Below are 15,118 nucleotides of genomic sequence, written 5' to 3'. Positions count from 1 at the left end.
AGAGCAGCTGAGCAGAGGGTTCTAAAGATTTGTATTTGATGCTTATGGGTCTGCCATGTTTCCTTTCATGACTTCTATACTATTGAGCCAAACGGCATGAGCTGAACTGCTGTTTAATTTTTAATCCAGTTCTGGCAGAGTTCTAGTCTGTACAGTATTAGACTTGTAGGTGTGCTCTGTGTGGTTAGGAGTCTCTTGCAGTGATAGTATGGACACGGCCACTGAGTTTCAGAAGCAAGGACAGTCTAGATTTCAGTCAGCCTCGTTTGGTCACCAACAGACATAAAGAAAAAAAGGGAGACATAATTAAAAAATGAGAGGAGAGGAGAGGGGAGGGGAGGGGAGGGGAGGGGAGGGGAGGGGAGAGGAGAGGAGAGGAGAGGAGAGGAGAGGAGAGGAGAGGAGAGGAGAGGAGAGGAGAGGAGAGGAGAGGAGAGGAGAGGAGAGGAGAGGAGAGGAGAGGAGAGGAGAGGAGAGGAGAGGAGAGGAGAGGAGAGGAGAGGAGAGGAGAGGAGAGGAGAGGAGAGGAGAGGAGAGGAGAGGAGAGGAGAGGAGAGGAGAGGAGAGGAGAGGAGAGGAGAGGAGAAGGAGAAGGAGAGGAGAGGAGAAGGAGAGGAGAAGGAGAGGAGAGGAGAAGGAGAGGAGAGGAGAGGAGAAATACATTACGTTTCATTGTGGTAATATGCAATCTGTGTGGGATACAGTGTTTGAGACTTCCAGACTTCTTAGAAATTCCAAACATTTTTCAAGTTGTTTCTTTCCTAGGTGACACTTTAAAGTTAATACATTCTTTTAAAAAGGATTTGAGGAGGACTTTTACAAGATGCTCAGGAAGTGTGGGAGTGCTGTGTGACGTGAAGAGAAGGGTGAGATGCTGCTCGAAGAAGTTTTCAGTGAGACGGGTTCACACAGTGGACCTGTACTGGCTTTTACTCTGCTGTATGGCAGATGTCATCATGGGTGCATGCAGAGGTTAGAAAAATAGTGACATTTGCCGAACACAAAAGAATGATGCCTTTAGGAGGAGAAATATTCCATTTCCTTAGACATTTTCTCATGACCTCTGACAAAGACTGGGCCAAATTTGTTCCTTATTTAACTGCATTGTTCCTTTAATTGATTCAAACAGGGTTACAATCAAGAATCCTTGTGGTGCCTCATAACTGATTGTAATGAGGTACATTAGTAAATGTACCTTAGGGAATTAGGATCTTGTTATTCTGCTTGCCTGAAATAATGCTTTCAGTGTTACTAGGCTGGTAAATATTATGTTGAGTTAGTATCCAGTTTGGGCTGACAGAAAATGGTGAGTAATAAAGATAAACTTTGCTGGCCACAGTGCCAAACACTAGTTCAAAAGAACGCTTAAGAATGTGCTTAAATGCATTGCTGAATTAGGGTGGGTCTAATTATGTAATTAGAATTAGCACACTCTTTTGTGCTTTCCTGGAGCTGAGCCTTGCCCAGGAACATTTTGCTGAATCTCAGTGTTTAATACAGCTAAAAGTGAGTATCATTTGGAATCTTGTAATAATGCTGGTAAAACTAAGAGATGCCAGTAGCTCCTGACATTAACCCTTAAAGCATGTGGTGATTTTAGAAGTCAAACATGCACATATTTTTAGAAACCCTTAAATATTTGAGCTGGAAAACACTGTGTCATAAAAGATGTAAAGAGGCAGAAATTCCAAATAAACAGAGTCTTTCTGTATTATCACTTCTACTTGGAATCTGTAATAAAATAATAAAATTATAAAAATAATAAATCATAAATAAATAATAAAAATTCATGTGCACACCAAACATGCTGTCAGATTTTTCTCAATATGTATTTGGAGTGGAGGGGGAGGAGATGAAAAGAAGTACAGCTTTTGTTTGCATACAGGGTAGTGCTGCAGTAACAGCTACCCTGGAGTGAGCTGCAGCATGAGCAGAGCAGAGGGCAGTGCAGGGCAGCCACCAGCTCCAGGACTGCAGATGGCTCAGGCTCTACTCTGAGGCTGAGGTTTGGCACGTCTGATGAGCAGCTCTGCTCAAACCACTGCTGCACAGTTTCTCTTTCTAAATCTCGCTGCTTTAAAGCCAAGCCAGGTACCTCTGCTGCCTCCTACCATGATCTGGCAGCTCCCTGAGTACAGCTGAAATATGTTCCCTGAACAGGCTTTGAGGAAGGCCCTGAGATACTTATCTGACCTGTTGCATTGTTCTTACACACTAATGCTGTAAGCATTGCTGATAGGGTGTGATCTAGAGAGGAAAAATGAGCACCATGCTAAGTTTGGGTTTGTTCTTTCCTCAGCTATCCGGTACGATGGAGTTAATGTGTTTGGCTACACAGTCTGGTCCCTCCTGGATGGCTTTGAGTGGCATAGAGGGTACAGCATTCGACGTGGACTGTTTTATGTTGATTTTCAAAGCCATGACAAGAAGTTGATGCCCAAATCTTCTGTCTTGTTCTATCAAAAGCTGATAGAAAAAAATGGCTTCCCACCTTTGCCTGAAAACCAGCCCATAGAAGGTATTTTTCCCTGTGGCTTTGCTTGGGGAATTGTTGACAACTACATTCAGGTGAGTCTGATAATAAAGCCGACAGGCTGTCCAGCCAGATCAGTGCACAAGTTCACAGTGACATATTTGCTGAATAGAGTGTCTTTGCCACAGTGCTACAAGGAGATGGGTACAAGGCTTTTGTGCCAAACACTGTGTCTGTCATTCTTCACCAGACTTGATGTGTGTGACCAAGGCAAACCAGTCAGATTGAGACACTATAAATAACATTTTAGAAAAATGTATGGAAATGGAAAGGAGTCTGATGCTTGTCTTCCCTGAACATATGTGATTAGTTATGGGAAGTCAGCTCTTTTCAAAGGGAAGTCAATTAAATTTGCTAAACTGTAAAATACATGTTTTAGAAAACTTCCTGACAACTCCTAAAACTCCAGTGGCATGTTTCTTTATCTTATGCAAATACATCCTGGTACTGTTCGTAGAGAGATTTTATATAAAAGGAAGTGAACAATATTAGATTTAAATGAAATTTCTGTATTCTTTCTATTTCATTTTATGTTATATTGTGTCTGATGAGGGCCTGCAGTGCCCCTGCATAGAACCTAGCTAGTTCATGGTCCTCAGTTTTTATTTCAACTGATTTGGTCATTTGGGAGAATTTTTCAAATTATAATGCTTCATAACATGAATAAAAATTGTGCCTTAGTTATGATCTCTTTAACTCTTGGGCTTTGTAATTCTTGGATGCTATTTTGGGTTGCAGATCTTCTCTAACCACAGTAAAGAGGTGTAAATTCAAATCCTAGACTTCATCCAAACCAGAATTTTTAATTTATATTTTCCACAAAGGCAGAATCTTTCTTAAGGCTTGAATGTGAGGAGCTTGTTTGTTTCTTCTCACTCCAAAAGTATGATTTGGCTTTGTTCTTTTGAGAAATACTGCAGCCTTCCTCGTGCACTGATTTCCACGAAAATTCAAGTCATCCTCCTAGCTCTCAGATAGATTAAGAATTGGAAATGGAATTGCTGCTTTTGGAGTCAGTAACAACTATAAAGTTGCGGAGTCAGTCAGCCTACAACAGCTAAAAACATCCCTCCCGTCCCCAAAACCTTCAAAGCCGAATATTTTAGTTTCAAAAGGCCATTCAAACATTTTGTGCTCTAAGGCTTAGGTTGTTTGATTTGTAGATGCATCACAGTGGAAAAACTGTTTTGACAGCATTCCCACAGTATTAGTGGCAATGCATGCTTTAGTAATCTACAAGGGACAATTCTCCAGAAAAGCAATTTCCCTCAGACATGCTGTTTTTTATTACTTTCTTCTGCAAGCACAGTACTGACCTCTCCGGAGAAAATAGCAAGTGATTTTCAGCAGCTTCTGTTATACAGTCTGCAGAGCCTCAGCTACAAGGTGAACACTGGTTGTAGGCTGACACCTGCTTTTCAAACAGAGGCCAGGACAAGGAATCTGAACTCAGGGGGAAGCCACACACCAAAGATTAAAAAGAAAGAGAAAAGGACAAATAAAGACCATGGTACCACTATCCTGTGGTTTGGATCTAGAAAGAATTACAAAGAGTATGAATGAGGAAATTTTACACTGTGCATTATTATAAGTAGTTCCGTTTTTTATTTTCTGGTCCTTACTGTGCTGATGATTTTCATTAAAAAGTGAAAGTATAATTCTGAGTGACCCTGAGAAGCTCATCTTGTACTGGTTTAGTGTGCCATACAGGCAGTTCTGACATCTGAAACCCTAAAGCCTTCTGGGGAATGCATTTTTTGTTGGAGTAACATACAGTGGGTTTACTCAGACACCCAAAAAATTGATTCAGACATCAACAGCCTGCTGAAATAACTTGGAAATTACTTCAGTATGAATTAAATAAAAAAGGATGTCTTCAGCAAGAAGGAAAAAATTTGCTTGTCCACTGAATTTTTGCTAAAAATCAAGTGCAGAGCATTACTCATCTTTCATCATAGTCAGGAAAAGAAAAGAACACAGAAATTATGTTGTATTCATTATTTCTTCTCATGCATTCAGGAGTGGTACTGTACTGGGTAATTCACAGCAGACAGTCTCTCTGTAGACCTTCCTTAATCTTGAAAGAAAAACATTTTAAAAATTACTGTAGTCTTCACTGAACATCTTCTCTGGATATCTGTTGCAGAATTAGTGCCTTATCCCTGAGCAATCCCTTATTTCTTTTGGAAACTGTAACAGCTTAGAGAAGACATAAACATGATGACCATTAGCATAAGTGTGTTTGGAAAGTAGGGTGAAAATAATATATAGATTTGATACTTTTCTGACATCACTTGTTAATAGAAAAGCCATTCATACATATGAGCCCAAGATGCCAGTATCAGAGATGCTGAATGCAGTGTTTTGACTCAGGATATTCTTTCACTAGGATGTGCCTGATGGTGATGATGTTCCTGCCTACCTGGAACAAACAGCTTGAATCCGGTGTGTTTCCTGTTCCTCCTAGGTAGACACGACACCCGCCCAGTTCCTTGACTCCAGTGTTTATGTGTGGGATGTTCACCAGACAAAGAAGCTCATTAAAGTGGATGGAGTTTACGCCTCGAAACGCAAGCGTCACTGTGTTGACTTTGCTGCTATCAGGCTCCAGATCTCTCTTCTGCAAGAAATGCATGTTACACACTTCCATTTTTCACTGAAATGGTCTTTAATCCTTCCTTTAGGTAACCTTTCTCTAATCAACCACACACTTGTGCATTACTATCAGTGTTTTGCTAGTGAACTTCTCAGGGTTAACATAACTCCTGTTGTTGCTTTATGGCAACCTATGATTGAGAATCAAGAGCTCCCAGTTTCTCTTGCAAAATATGGAGCTTGGGAAAACACAGAAATTGTTCAAGCTTTTGTTGAGTATGCCAGATTCTGCTTTACAAGTCTTGGGGACCATGTCAAATTTTGGATCACCATGAATGAACCGTCTGTGAAAAACCTGACATACACAGCAGGGCACAACCTGTTGAAAGCCCATGCAAAAGTCTGGCATCTTTATGACAAAGAATTCAGGAGATCTCAGAAGGGCAAAATATCTATAGCTTTGCAAGCTGACTGGGTAGAACCAGCTTGTCCCTTTTCCAGGAATGACCAAGAAGTTGCTGACAGAATTTTAGAGTTTGACATTGGCTGGCTTGCAGAGCCCATCTTTGGGAACGGAGACTACCCAGAGGTGATGAGAGCGTGGCTTCACCGAATAAACAGTGTTGACCTGTATAATTTCCACTTGCCTTACTTCTCAGAAGATGAAAAAAAGTTAATACAGGGCTCATTTGATTTTTTTGCCTTGAGTCACTACACTACTACCCTTGTGGGCTCGGAGAAAGAAGATGCAGTAAAATATGACCACTACCTTGAAGTTCAAATGATCAATGACATCACATGGCTTCACTCTCCCAGCAGAGCTGCAGTAGTGCCCTGGGGACTGCGTAAATTGCTCAAGTGGGTGAAATCAAAGTACGGCGATGTCCCAATTTATGTTATGGCTAATGGGATTGACGATGACCAGAATATGGTGCATGATAAGCTCAGAGTGTATTACATAAAGAATTACATCAATGAAGCTTTAAAAGGTAAGGAACCACAGATGGTTTATATGTCACAAATCCCAATATCAGTATACACTGTGTGATAAAGTATGCTTAGCTTTAAAATACATGTCCTCTGTAGAATACTCCATAAATGGAGTATTATGTATAAGTATGCCTCTTACACTTACTACAGTGTAAGAGGTAATTTTTCCCTTGATTTATGATTGATTGGTGTTACTAAACCTAAGATCTTGCTTATATTCTGCATAAGACAGCAAAAGATGATTTTTATGGATTCAACAAATTTAAATAAAAGTTGTGTGAGTAGCTCCATATGCATTTAGTCAGATTTTTTGTCTTATTCCACTTCTACTGTTGTTTTCCTTTGTTGCTTTGCTCCACTGATGTGCCTTGGGGCTGGGTACGAGTTCTGTTCCTCAGTTGTCTCTGTATCTTATCCAACAGTGATCTTATCCAACAGTGATCTTATCCAACAGTGATCTTCATAATAATTCAGCTGTCTACCTCATTATGCCATTTCCTGGACTGCTTCCTGCTATTCAGAACACATACCAGTCCTTTTCTCTGTCTCAAATATTCATAAATTATAAGGCAAAAAGAATTTTGAGTCATCCTGTCATACAACACATACTGTTTTTTCAGAAAAGCACAAGACCCAAATGAGATAATTTTTACTGATGAAGAATCTTTGGTACCTCACAGTGTGTGTGTATATATATATATATATATATATATATATATATATGTGTGTGTGTGTGTGTATATATATATAAATCTCATTTCTACTATTAGTTGCTTTAGCTTCAGCTTTATGCAAATTTATTGTGCATTTCCACATGTATTTTACCTATGTAGGTATTTGCAGACACAAGACAAGCTATCTCTCATTTATCTCTTTGATAGCTAATACAGAAAAAGCTCTTTGTGTCCCTTGCTATAAAGCATCATTTCAAAGCTTTGAGTTACTAGGTGTTCCCTGTGTACTGATACTCCTCATGAGAGGGGTAAACCCACACCTGGACACATTGTTTCTGTCACAGCCACACTTAGGCAGGTATAACATAGCCTCTTACTCTCCTCATTTCTTCATGCAAGCAGACTGTTGGCCTTCTTGGCCATGGCAGCAGGTTGGTTACACAAATTCTGTGGTGATTTACTGATATTTTAAACTCAGTTACAGATTCCTTTCCCCTATTCCAAGCAGGACTGTCTCTTCAAAAATAGGTCTGCTTGTTCTTTGACATCTTCACATTTGGTCATGTTCAAATGCCTGCTGCTTCTTTGTGCAAACCTTGCTACACTAGCTAAGTTATGTCTCTAATCTTTGTGACTTGCAGACTGTGAGAGAAAGTTTTAAATTTATTTCAGGTTGCTGATATATTTAAGATCATTAAATAACTTAGTGCTAAAAGCGAAGCTCCATGATCATGGTAGAAATACGCACACTGTGACACATACCTTCAATTACATTTACTTTCAATTACATTACAGAATTACTTCTAGTTCTATTACCTTAATTCTACTTGAGACTAGTTGAAATCTGTTTATTATGGGCTTCCCTTGACCTCATAACATTTTATTTTATTGTTCCAAATGCCATACAATATTAAATCATTTGCCTTTGAAGCTCTAACTATTTAACATCAAACATCATTACTTTTATTGATCTGCTGGTCTCAGAAAAAAAGATGTCCAAGTTATTTGAAAAACTTATTTTTCATAAAGCCAAGCTGATTGGCATTAATTGTGTATTATCTCCTAAATTTTATATTTATCAAGCTTTATATAATCTGTTCCACTTTTTTGATAGGTAGTGAAGAATGGCTGGAAATTCCTGTCCACTTTATTAACTATTGGCTTTAATTTCCTCCTCTGTAATTTCCACCTCTTTTGCGGATTACAGAACATCAATATAAAGTGGCCAAGAGTTCTTTCTCCAGCATTTTGTAGCACTGGATGCATGTTTTATAAATCTATAGTTTAAAAAATAATTTGGCTATATTTGGGCTTGTGGTTTCAAGCTGTTTTTTTTTTTTCTGTATTGCTTGTCTCCTTGGCACTTCTGTTTTCAAAGTATTTGTGGATATGGACTTTTCTCCCAGTTCCCATTAGCAAGAACACCTACATGCCTCTGCTTTTTACAGAACTTTGCCCTTTGTACTGTTCTGGTACTACTGTCACCCAGTCACTTCTTTCGTCTTCTTCTGTCCAGCCTGTAAATAGCGCTTGTGTTTTTCAGCTTAACTTATTTTCTTATCTTTTCACCTTTTTTGTGATGGATAAATATGTTTCTGCTAACTAGCAGTAATATTTTTCCTAAAGCTTTATCTCCCCCTTTAGACACCATACGCTCCTCCATAGTGTTTGGTCCATCAGCTTTCCATTTTTTCTTTCTCCCTCTCTGATATTGCACTTTTGTGCATTTTTTTACATAACCTTGGCATCATGACTAATTCAGGTTTCTCCAAAACATGCATTTCTTTTTTGCATGACCTTGTGCAGTAACTCAGATGAATTAGAAATCTTGTGTCCTTACCTCAGTGTCACAGTGTAGAAGGGTATTGGTATGTGTATGCCCTGGCCGTAAAGTCCCTATTCTGCCTTCTTCCTCCAGCTGATTTCAGTCACTACATGTGGAAATTTTTGTGCATGTAATATTGCTCACCTGCATTGTTCCAGGGGAGCCAACAGGTTTGTGCAGAAAAATGATTCCAGGATACAGTACAGGACCCTTTGGACTGAGGCTATATTTTGAAGTCCTTTGTACTCTTTTTAAGAGTACATCTTTGCCAATTGAAAATAAAGAATAGGAGTAACCATTTATGTAACACCATTAAATCCACCTGCAGTTCTTCAAACACGACTAATTATCCTGAGCAGCAGCTCTGTAAAAGGCCAGGTAAATATTATTTCATTTTACATGTGAAAAGTGGGTTAGAAGTGCTAAAGTCTTGCATGTGGCTTCAGAAAGAATTGTTTCCAGAAGCATATGAAAATTCCCTTCTGTGTTCATCTGCTTTAATTTGATAAAACAGTGATTTTGAGAGATAAACTATTAGAGTTTGTGTTTTCTACTTTGGATTGATTTTTTTTTGTCAAGTAGGATGGATGGCTCAAGGTTAACACTGCAGCTGCTGGGCCTCTTCCAGTAGCTGAGTTAGCAGTATGGATTGTGGACACGTTCTCAATAAAGGCTAACATAGGTCATCCTGGATCAGAAACCTAGGTTAATAGCAGGAGAGGGCATAAACTTTTGCATAAACTTTCCCCTTGCACTGCTGATATCCCGGTACACGACCTCAGCATGGCGGTGTGATTTTTCTGGTGTCCCTATGCCTTTGCTAGTGAGAAGTGCAGCCTGACATCCTCTGTTTCTTGACTGTCCCCATCATGACGTGCCCTGCAAGGGAGAAGGAGCAATCAGAGGAACAGGCTACAGAAAACTAGGGGCAGGAAACCTAAAACCTGTATTCTTTCACACATAATGAAGAGAGCCATCTTTTCATGATAGGTTCCATGCTGATTATTAAACACAGTCAGGCACTCACAGCTGTGTTTACCAAGCACAAGGAAATAAATTGCAGGATACTCACAGATCACACTATCTGGCAGTGGCTGACAGATTTTTACTTTTTATGAGAAACACTTCACAGATGTACATGTAGCTTACCTAATAATGGAGAGAAGTGCAGATGTAGGTTTAACATTCCCCTGCCCCTCCTTTACATATGGACATATGGTACTGCTCTTGAATGCAAAGTGACATTGATTCATTTCTTCAACCCTTTGTTTTCTTTTGCAGCTTACACCTTGGATGACATTAACCTTCAAGGATATTTCGTCTATTCTTTTAATGACAAGACTGCTCCTAAGTATGGTCTCTACAGCTACATTGCAAATCAGTATGAACCAAAGCCTTCTCTGAAGCAGTACAGAGAAATAATTGGCAATAATGGTTTTCCTGGTCCAGAAACTCCCGAGTTGCTGTGTCCGGAAGAGGTTGCCTCTTGTCCCGAATGCCACTTCTTCCGAACGAGAAAATCATTATTAGCCTTTATCTCTTTTGTATTTGTTGCTTTTATTGTTACTATATTCTTCATTACTTACTACTCCAAGAGGGTAGAAAGAAGGTATAAATAGAGCTTCTCCTTTGAATACATCACTCACTGTCCTTTTTCTTGCATCCCCTTGGGAAATCTGAAATAAAAATGCACAATGCTGTGATTGTTTCAGCATTAGGAAGGCATTTGCATTGCTTGATACTGCAGGATGTTGACACTGAGAAGCTATTGCTTGCATATGGCTTCCAGAAATAATTTTCTCTGTTATAGTACCTTTGGTTTATAACCAGTCCTTGATTCCTGTGGTTGGAATTGTCTCACAAGTTTCCCTGGAACCTTTTGTTAAGCAGATGCTTTCCCCTTCTTGGATTTCCCTTGCTGAGCTATACAGGTGAAAGTAGGTTTTGAAAACATGGTGTGATGCAAGAGCCTAAATGTCAGCTTCTCCAAGACTGAGGTGAAACAAGAATTTACTTTTCCAAATTAGGGTTTAACACTGATGTTTCTTAACCAGAGCTAGAACCTAATTGGAACAGGGATCATGACTGAGAAGAAAGATGGAGCACAACTGCAAAAAGCAGTGCCAGGGGAAAGATTAATCCCTTTCCTAAAGCAGATGCTGGAGGAAGACCAGGGGGAAATGAGTCTGTACTGCTGTGAGCTCTTGGTAAATCAGTAACTTGTACTGTGGCTACATCTGAGTTCAGGATGCCATTGGGGAACTCCAGTTAAAGGAACTGTGTCTTTCTAAGGGGGGTAAGAAGCAGGAATATATCCAGGGATTGCAGGGGTCATACTGGGTCATCTACTGGGAAGAGATGGGAAGGGTGAAAGGGCTTCCCTTTGTTGCTCTCAGAAAAAAAAAAAAAAGGCAAAGAACAGGAACTGGGATGTCTTCACTGCTGGCAGAAAGCTGTGTGCCTGACCTCATGCCTCTTTCCCTGTACCCAGGGACACGGCACAGCTGGGACACCCCATTTCTGCACTTCTCATAGCCAGTTGAATTCAGTTGCCACTGCTGCTGCCCGGCCACTTATCTGCTGAAAACTTGTGGTAACTTAGCTGGGATGGTCTCTGCATGCTATTTATGTTGAGTGCAGAGACTTCAAAAGCCAGCATTTTGGTGTAATAGTGCAGCACTTTATTGCTGCCAGGGTCTGAGACTGTGGAACTGTTGGGCCAAACTTCTCACAGGTTGGCTGGAGGTTCTCCTTTGAGCAAGTGGACCTGGCAGCATTTCATCCCAAAGTATTACTGCATGTCTGAGGACCTCTTGTTTTTCTCTCAACAAGATAAAATAGCAGAATGTTAGCACTGTTGTTTATAAGTAGAAATAGAGAGAGAATGGGGAAAAAAACCTACGTACTTTTGCCTGCCTTGTGAATTGCTGCATTCAGAGGGTCCTCATTGTAAAGCACTATGGTCATTTTTCTCTGCTTGCTAACTCAGCCTGCATTGCCTTCAGCTGTAATTGTATTTTTATTGTTACATGAACAATGTCACTCACTGGAAAGAACATTTTAAAAGAAATATGCTCTGTGTTAATCAAGAATTATTTATCTACTAAAGCTGATTATGCTGTATAAAATGTAGTGTTAATCTACTATATTACTAGAAGATGACTAAATAACCTCCCAGGGCTCTTTTCAACCTGAACACTCTGTGATTCTATACTGTATATTAAAACTTACATATGAAATATTATTTTAATTTGTAATTTCAGATTATATTTTTCCTTAAATAATGTATAGAAAAAAATTAGTGTCTTCTCATAGTGATTAATACATTTTTCGTCTGGTTACTGTCTTTAAGTGGTTTCTCTTTGCAATTATGTATATTTTGGTATTGAGATTAAGGTGCACATTTCAGGGTAAGTGATGAAGTATTAAAAATATGTGTAAAAATTATTTATAGACTGATAGGACTTGCTGTAGAAGAGAACATTTCAAACTGCTGTATATTTATGCCTTGGTGCCTGGTGCACTGAGGATTATGAAGAAATAGCTCTCCCTGAGTGTATGAAATGTGGAATGTCTTTTCCCTGGCACAGCAGTGAATCACCATGCAGTACATTTTGCCAGCTGCCAGATGCCTTTGCAGCACGTAACAAAAAGCAGCGTTCATTTAGCACAAGCTGCACCCAGGTCATGCCTAGCTTAGCTTGTGTGTTTTGTATGCGGTGTGTGTGTGGTGTGTATTTTGCTGTTGGTCAAACATCAGGCCTGATGTTTCTGAGGAGCCAGGTGTACCTGGTTTGTACCTGCACGCCTGGGTTTGAGGTGGGCTCAGGGGGAAATCCGGTAGAGCACAGGTGGCTTGGGCACAGTGCTGATGGACACTGGCCTGACCTGGTGCTTCGCGAGCAGTTCCCATCCATCCAGCTGCTGCTGGGAGCTGTGGAATGGCCCAGGCGCAGCACAGTGTGTGAAACAGCAGTCCCAGCACGGAGGAGACAGGCAGGCTCTTCCCATAGAGGCTGGGTGATATGTAACCACTGACAGGCAGATGGCACCAGCTGGATAGCTAATTTGTAGGTAAACTGGGATTTGTTGCTGTGTGATCATATCCACTCATGGAGCCATGACCCATGGAGCTAACACAGCCTTTGGCATAGCTGCCTTCAGAAGATGTTTTAAATATCACTGCAGAGCACAGCTGGATTGAGCAGAGCACGGTGGTTGCCAAATCTTTCTCCCAAGCATCCTGCTTATGGTGCTGCCTGGGCCTGTGAATTGCACGGTGATGGGCTGTTCTGATGGAGATAATGGTATGGTTTTGCCTCTGAAATCTGCTTTATTTTATTTAATCATGGACAGTGCAAGTTTCCTGTCAATTGTTTTGAAAAAAAATCACTCTTCAGTAACAACAAAGAAACCCTTGAACAGGCAAAGATTGGGTACCTGACCAAGGTGTGCTTATGCAAACTGATGTGGCAATCACCTCCTTTGATCCTGCTGTGGGGCACTTGCTGCCTTCGATGCCCACATGAGAGCTGAGAGCAGTGATCTGATGCTCCCAACCCCATCTGTGCATCCTGAGCAGAAATGCAGGCAGCAGCAACAAGGACTTGGAGCAGTGGGGGCTCCCTGCTCAGGCTGCAAAGACAGCTTGGTGGTGGCTGGTGGTTTGTATTCTGAAGAGCAGCAAGGCTCGGCATGTTCAACTTGCAGTTTTTTAAGTAGACTGCTTTCTTGATTTTTAGCTGTGTTTATAGAATGAAATGTTGTTGCCAGTTTACTCAATGTTCCAGATTAAACATTATATCTGTTAAAAATATTTTTATGACATGTGTGCAAAGCTTCTGGTTTATTTCTTGAAAAGATTGTGCAGAGTGACTGGGAGAGGTGTCTTTGCTAAATGACAGGATTAATGTTATATTGTTTTTATAACAATCACAGAAGTGAAATAAAGATACTGAATGTAACATATTGTAACATGATCTTACTGTTTAATCTGTCCAGTTTATTCGCCTGCAGCATGAAGTACAGAGCATCTCAGGAGAGGCTATTGTGATAACTCTGTAAGGAGTTTGTGTTTGTTTTTCCAATGACACAGAAGTAACTCTAACTTTCGTTGGAGATTTCTGGGGCCTGTGGCTAAACAGATGTTTTTCCAACAGACGTAGGAGTTTGGAGGGTTTTTGTTATTTGAGGTGTTTTTTATTATTATTTTTTAAAGTGATTGTTGCTATTTAGAAAATTTGTGGAAGTAGCTATACCAGTTTAAGAGTGCTTTGCTGCAATAGCTTATTCCATTGTAACACTGCAGTAAATCGGAAAACTCTTCTATTCCAGTAGAGTTACTCTGAGGTTCAGGGATTCTGTCAGCATAGCTCAGCACTAAGCAGTCTGTTTGTGGCATCGTTGTTAAACATCCTAAGGAAAATAAATGTCACGATTAAGGGTAGTGGGAGCAGAATGGGAAAAACCCAATGAACATAAGAGGGACCATACAAGCCTCAGCATGTCTAAACACACAACTTGTCCTTTCCTCCTGGCATTGTGTGTGTTGCTTTCAAGTCACTTAGAAAACTCGATCTGTTCATTATGCTTCCAGAGATCGCTGAGGTGAAAATTCCCTTATTCACGGTGAAGAAGCCAATTCTAGGTGCTAGACTTTAGCTTTGGCAATGAAAGTTCAATCCTATTCCTTTTTCTATCAAGCAAAGCCATGAAAAAGAGGCATGGAAAAGAAAAGGAAAAGCTCTTCCTGTCTTTGATGTGCCACTCATGCATTGCCAAACCACCCTTCCTCAGCCCTCTCAAGGCTATGGCTGGTGCAGGCTTGTTAAGCCCACCCTTCTTGTTAAGCCTACCCTTTATAAGAGATTGGAAAAAAGGAATAATGAGGTGAGAAGAAAGTGTCAGGGCCCAATGTATCATAGCCTTTTACTTTGCTTCATGAGTTCAACAGAAACACCACTGTCAAGCAGTTCTGAGAAAAATTAAAATTTTCAAGAAATCAGAAAGTTGAAATAACAGCCTGCAGCCAGAATGCTTCTGGGTGCTGACATTTCTCTGGCTATTATTTTGTGATGCTTTCTGAGTTTCTGAAGGAGTAGCAAAAGCACCAGTGAGGCAGAGAGAAGCCAGGGAAAATACTAATGAAGCAGGGCAGAAAAGCCACAGGCACAAGTAGATGTGCAAGTTCCTCATCCTGGGAGCTAAATGAGCAGCCCTCTGCTTGGGGATGGGCTGTAGGACTTGGAATAGTCTCTGTTAAAAAATGATTTTTTTTCCCATATTTCTCATATTTCTTCCTCAGTGATATACCTCCTTCAATGATACACCTCCTCCATGAGGAATTTAACTGTCAAAAGCCTTTTTTTTTGTCACAAGAATTACTCACAACATGGTGAAGCCTCATTCTCTGATCCCAGCTCTCCTGAGGTCATCCAAGTCTGGCCCAAGTCCCAGGAGACCCATGGGAGTCTGAGGTGCAGGAGGGTTGGTCAGTCACAG

At 40.4% G+C, this 15,118-nt stretch overlaps 1 protein-coding gene across 2 annotated transcripts in view; it reads left to right on the top strand.

The window, feature by feature from the left end:
- Positions 1 to 13,591, top strand: part of KL (klotho) — a 48,003-nt gene extending 34,412 nt beyond the window's left edge. For both annotated transcript variants that reach the window (XM_002193728.6, XM_072930089.1), the window contains 3 exons: positions 2,300 to 2,568; positions 5,001 to 6,117; positions 9,899 to 13,591. In XM_002193728.6, the coding sequence (XP_002193764.5) occupies positions 2,300 to 2,568; positions 5,001 to 6,117; positions 9,899 to 10,236 (1,724 nt within the window). In that variant the 3' untranslated portion in view covers positions 10,237 to 13,591. The remainder of the gene's footprint in view (positions 1 to 2,299; positions 2,569 to 5,000; positions 6,118 to 9,898) is intronic.
- The last annotated feature ends 1,527 nt before the right edge of the window (positions 13,592 to 15,118 follow it).

Source organism: Taeniopygia guttata, chromosome 1 (assembly GCF_048771995.1).
Source record: "Taeniopygia guttata chromosome 1, bTaeGut7.mat, whole genome shotgun sequence".
NCBI lineage: Eukaryota > Metazoa > Chordata > Aves > Passeriformes > Estrildidae > Taeniopygia > Taeniopygia guttata.
This window is presented reverse-complemented; position numbering and strand designations above follow the sequence as displayed.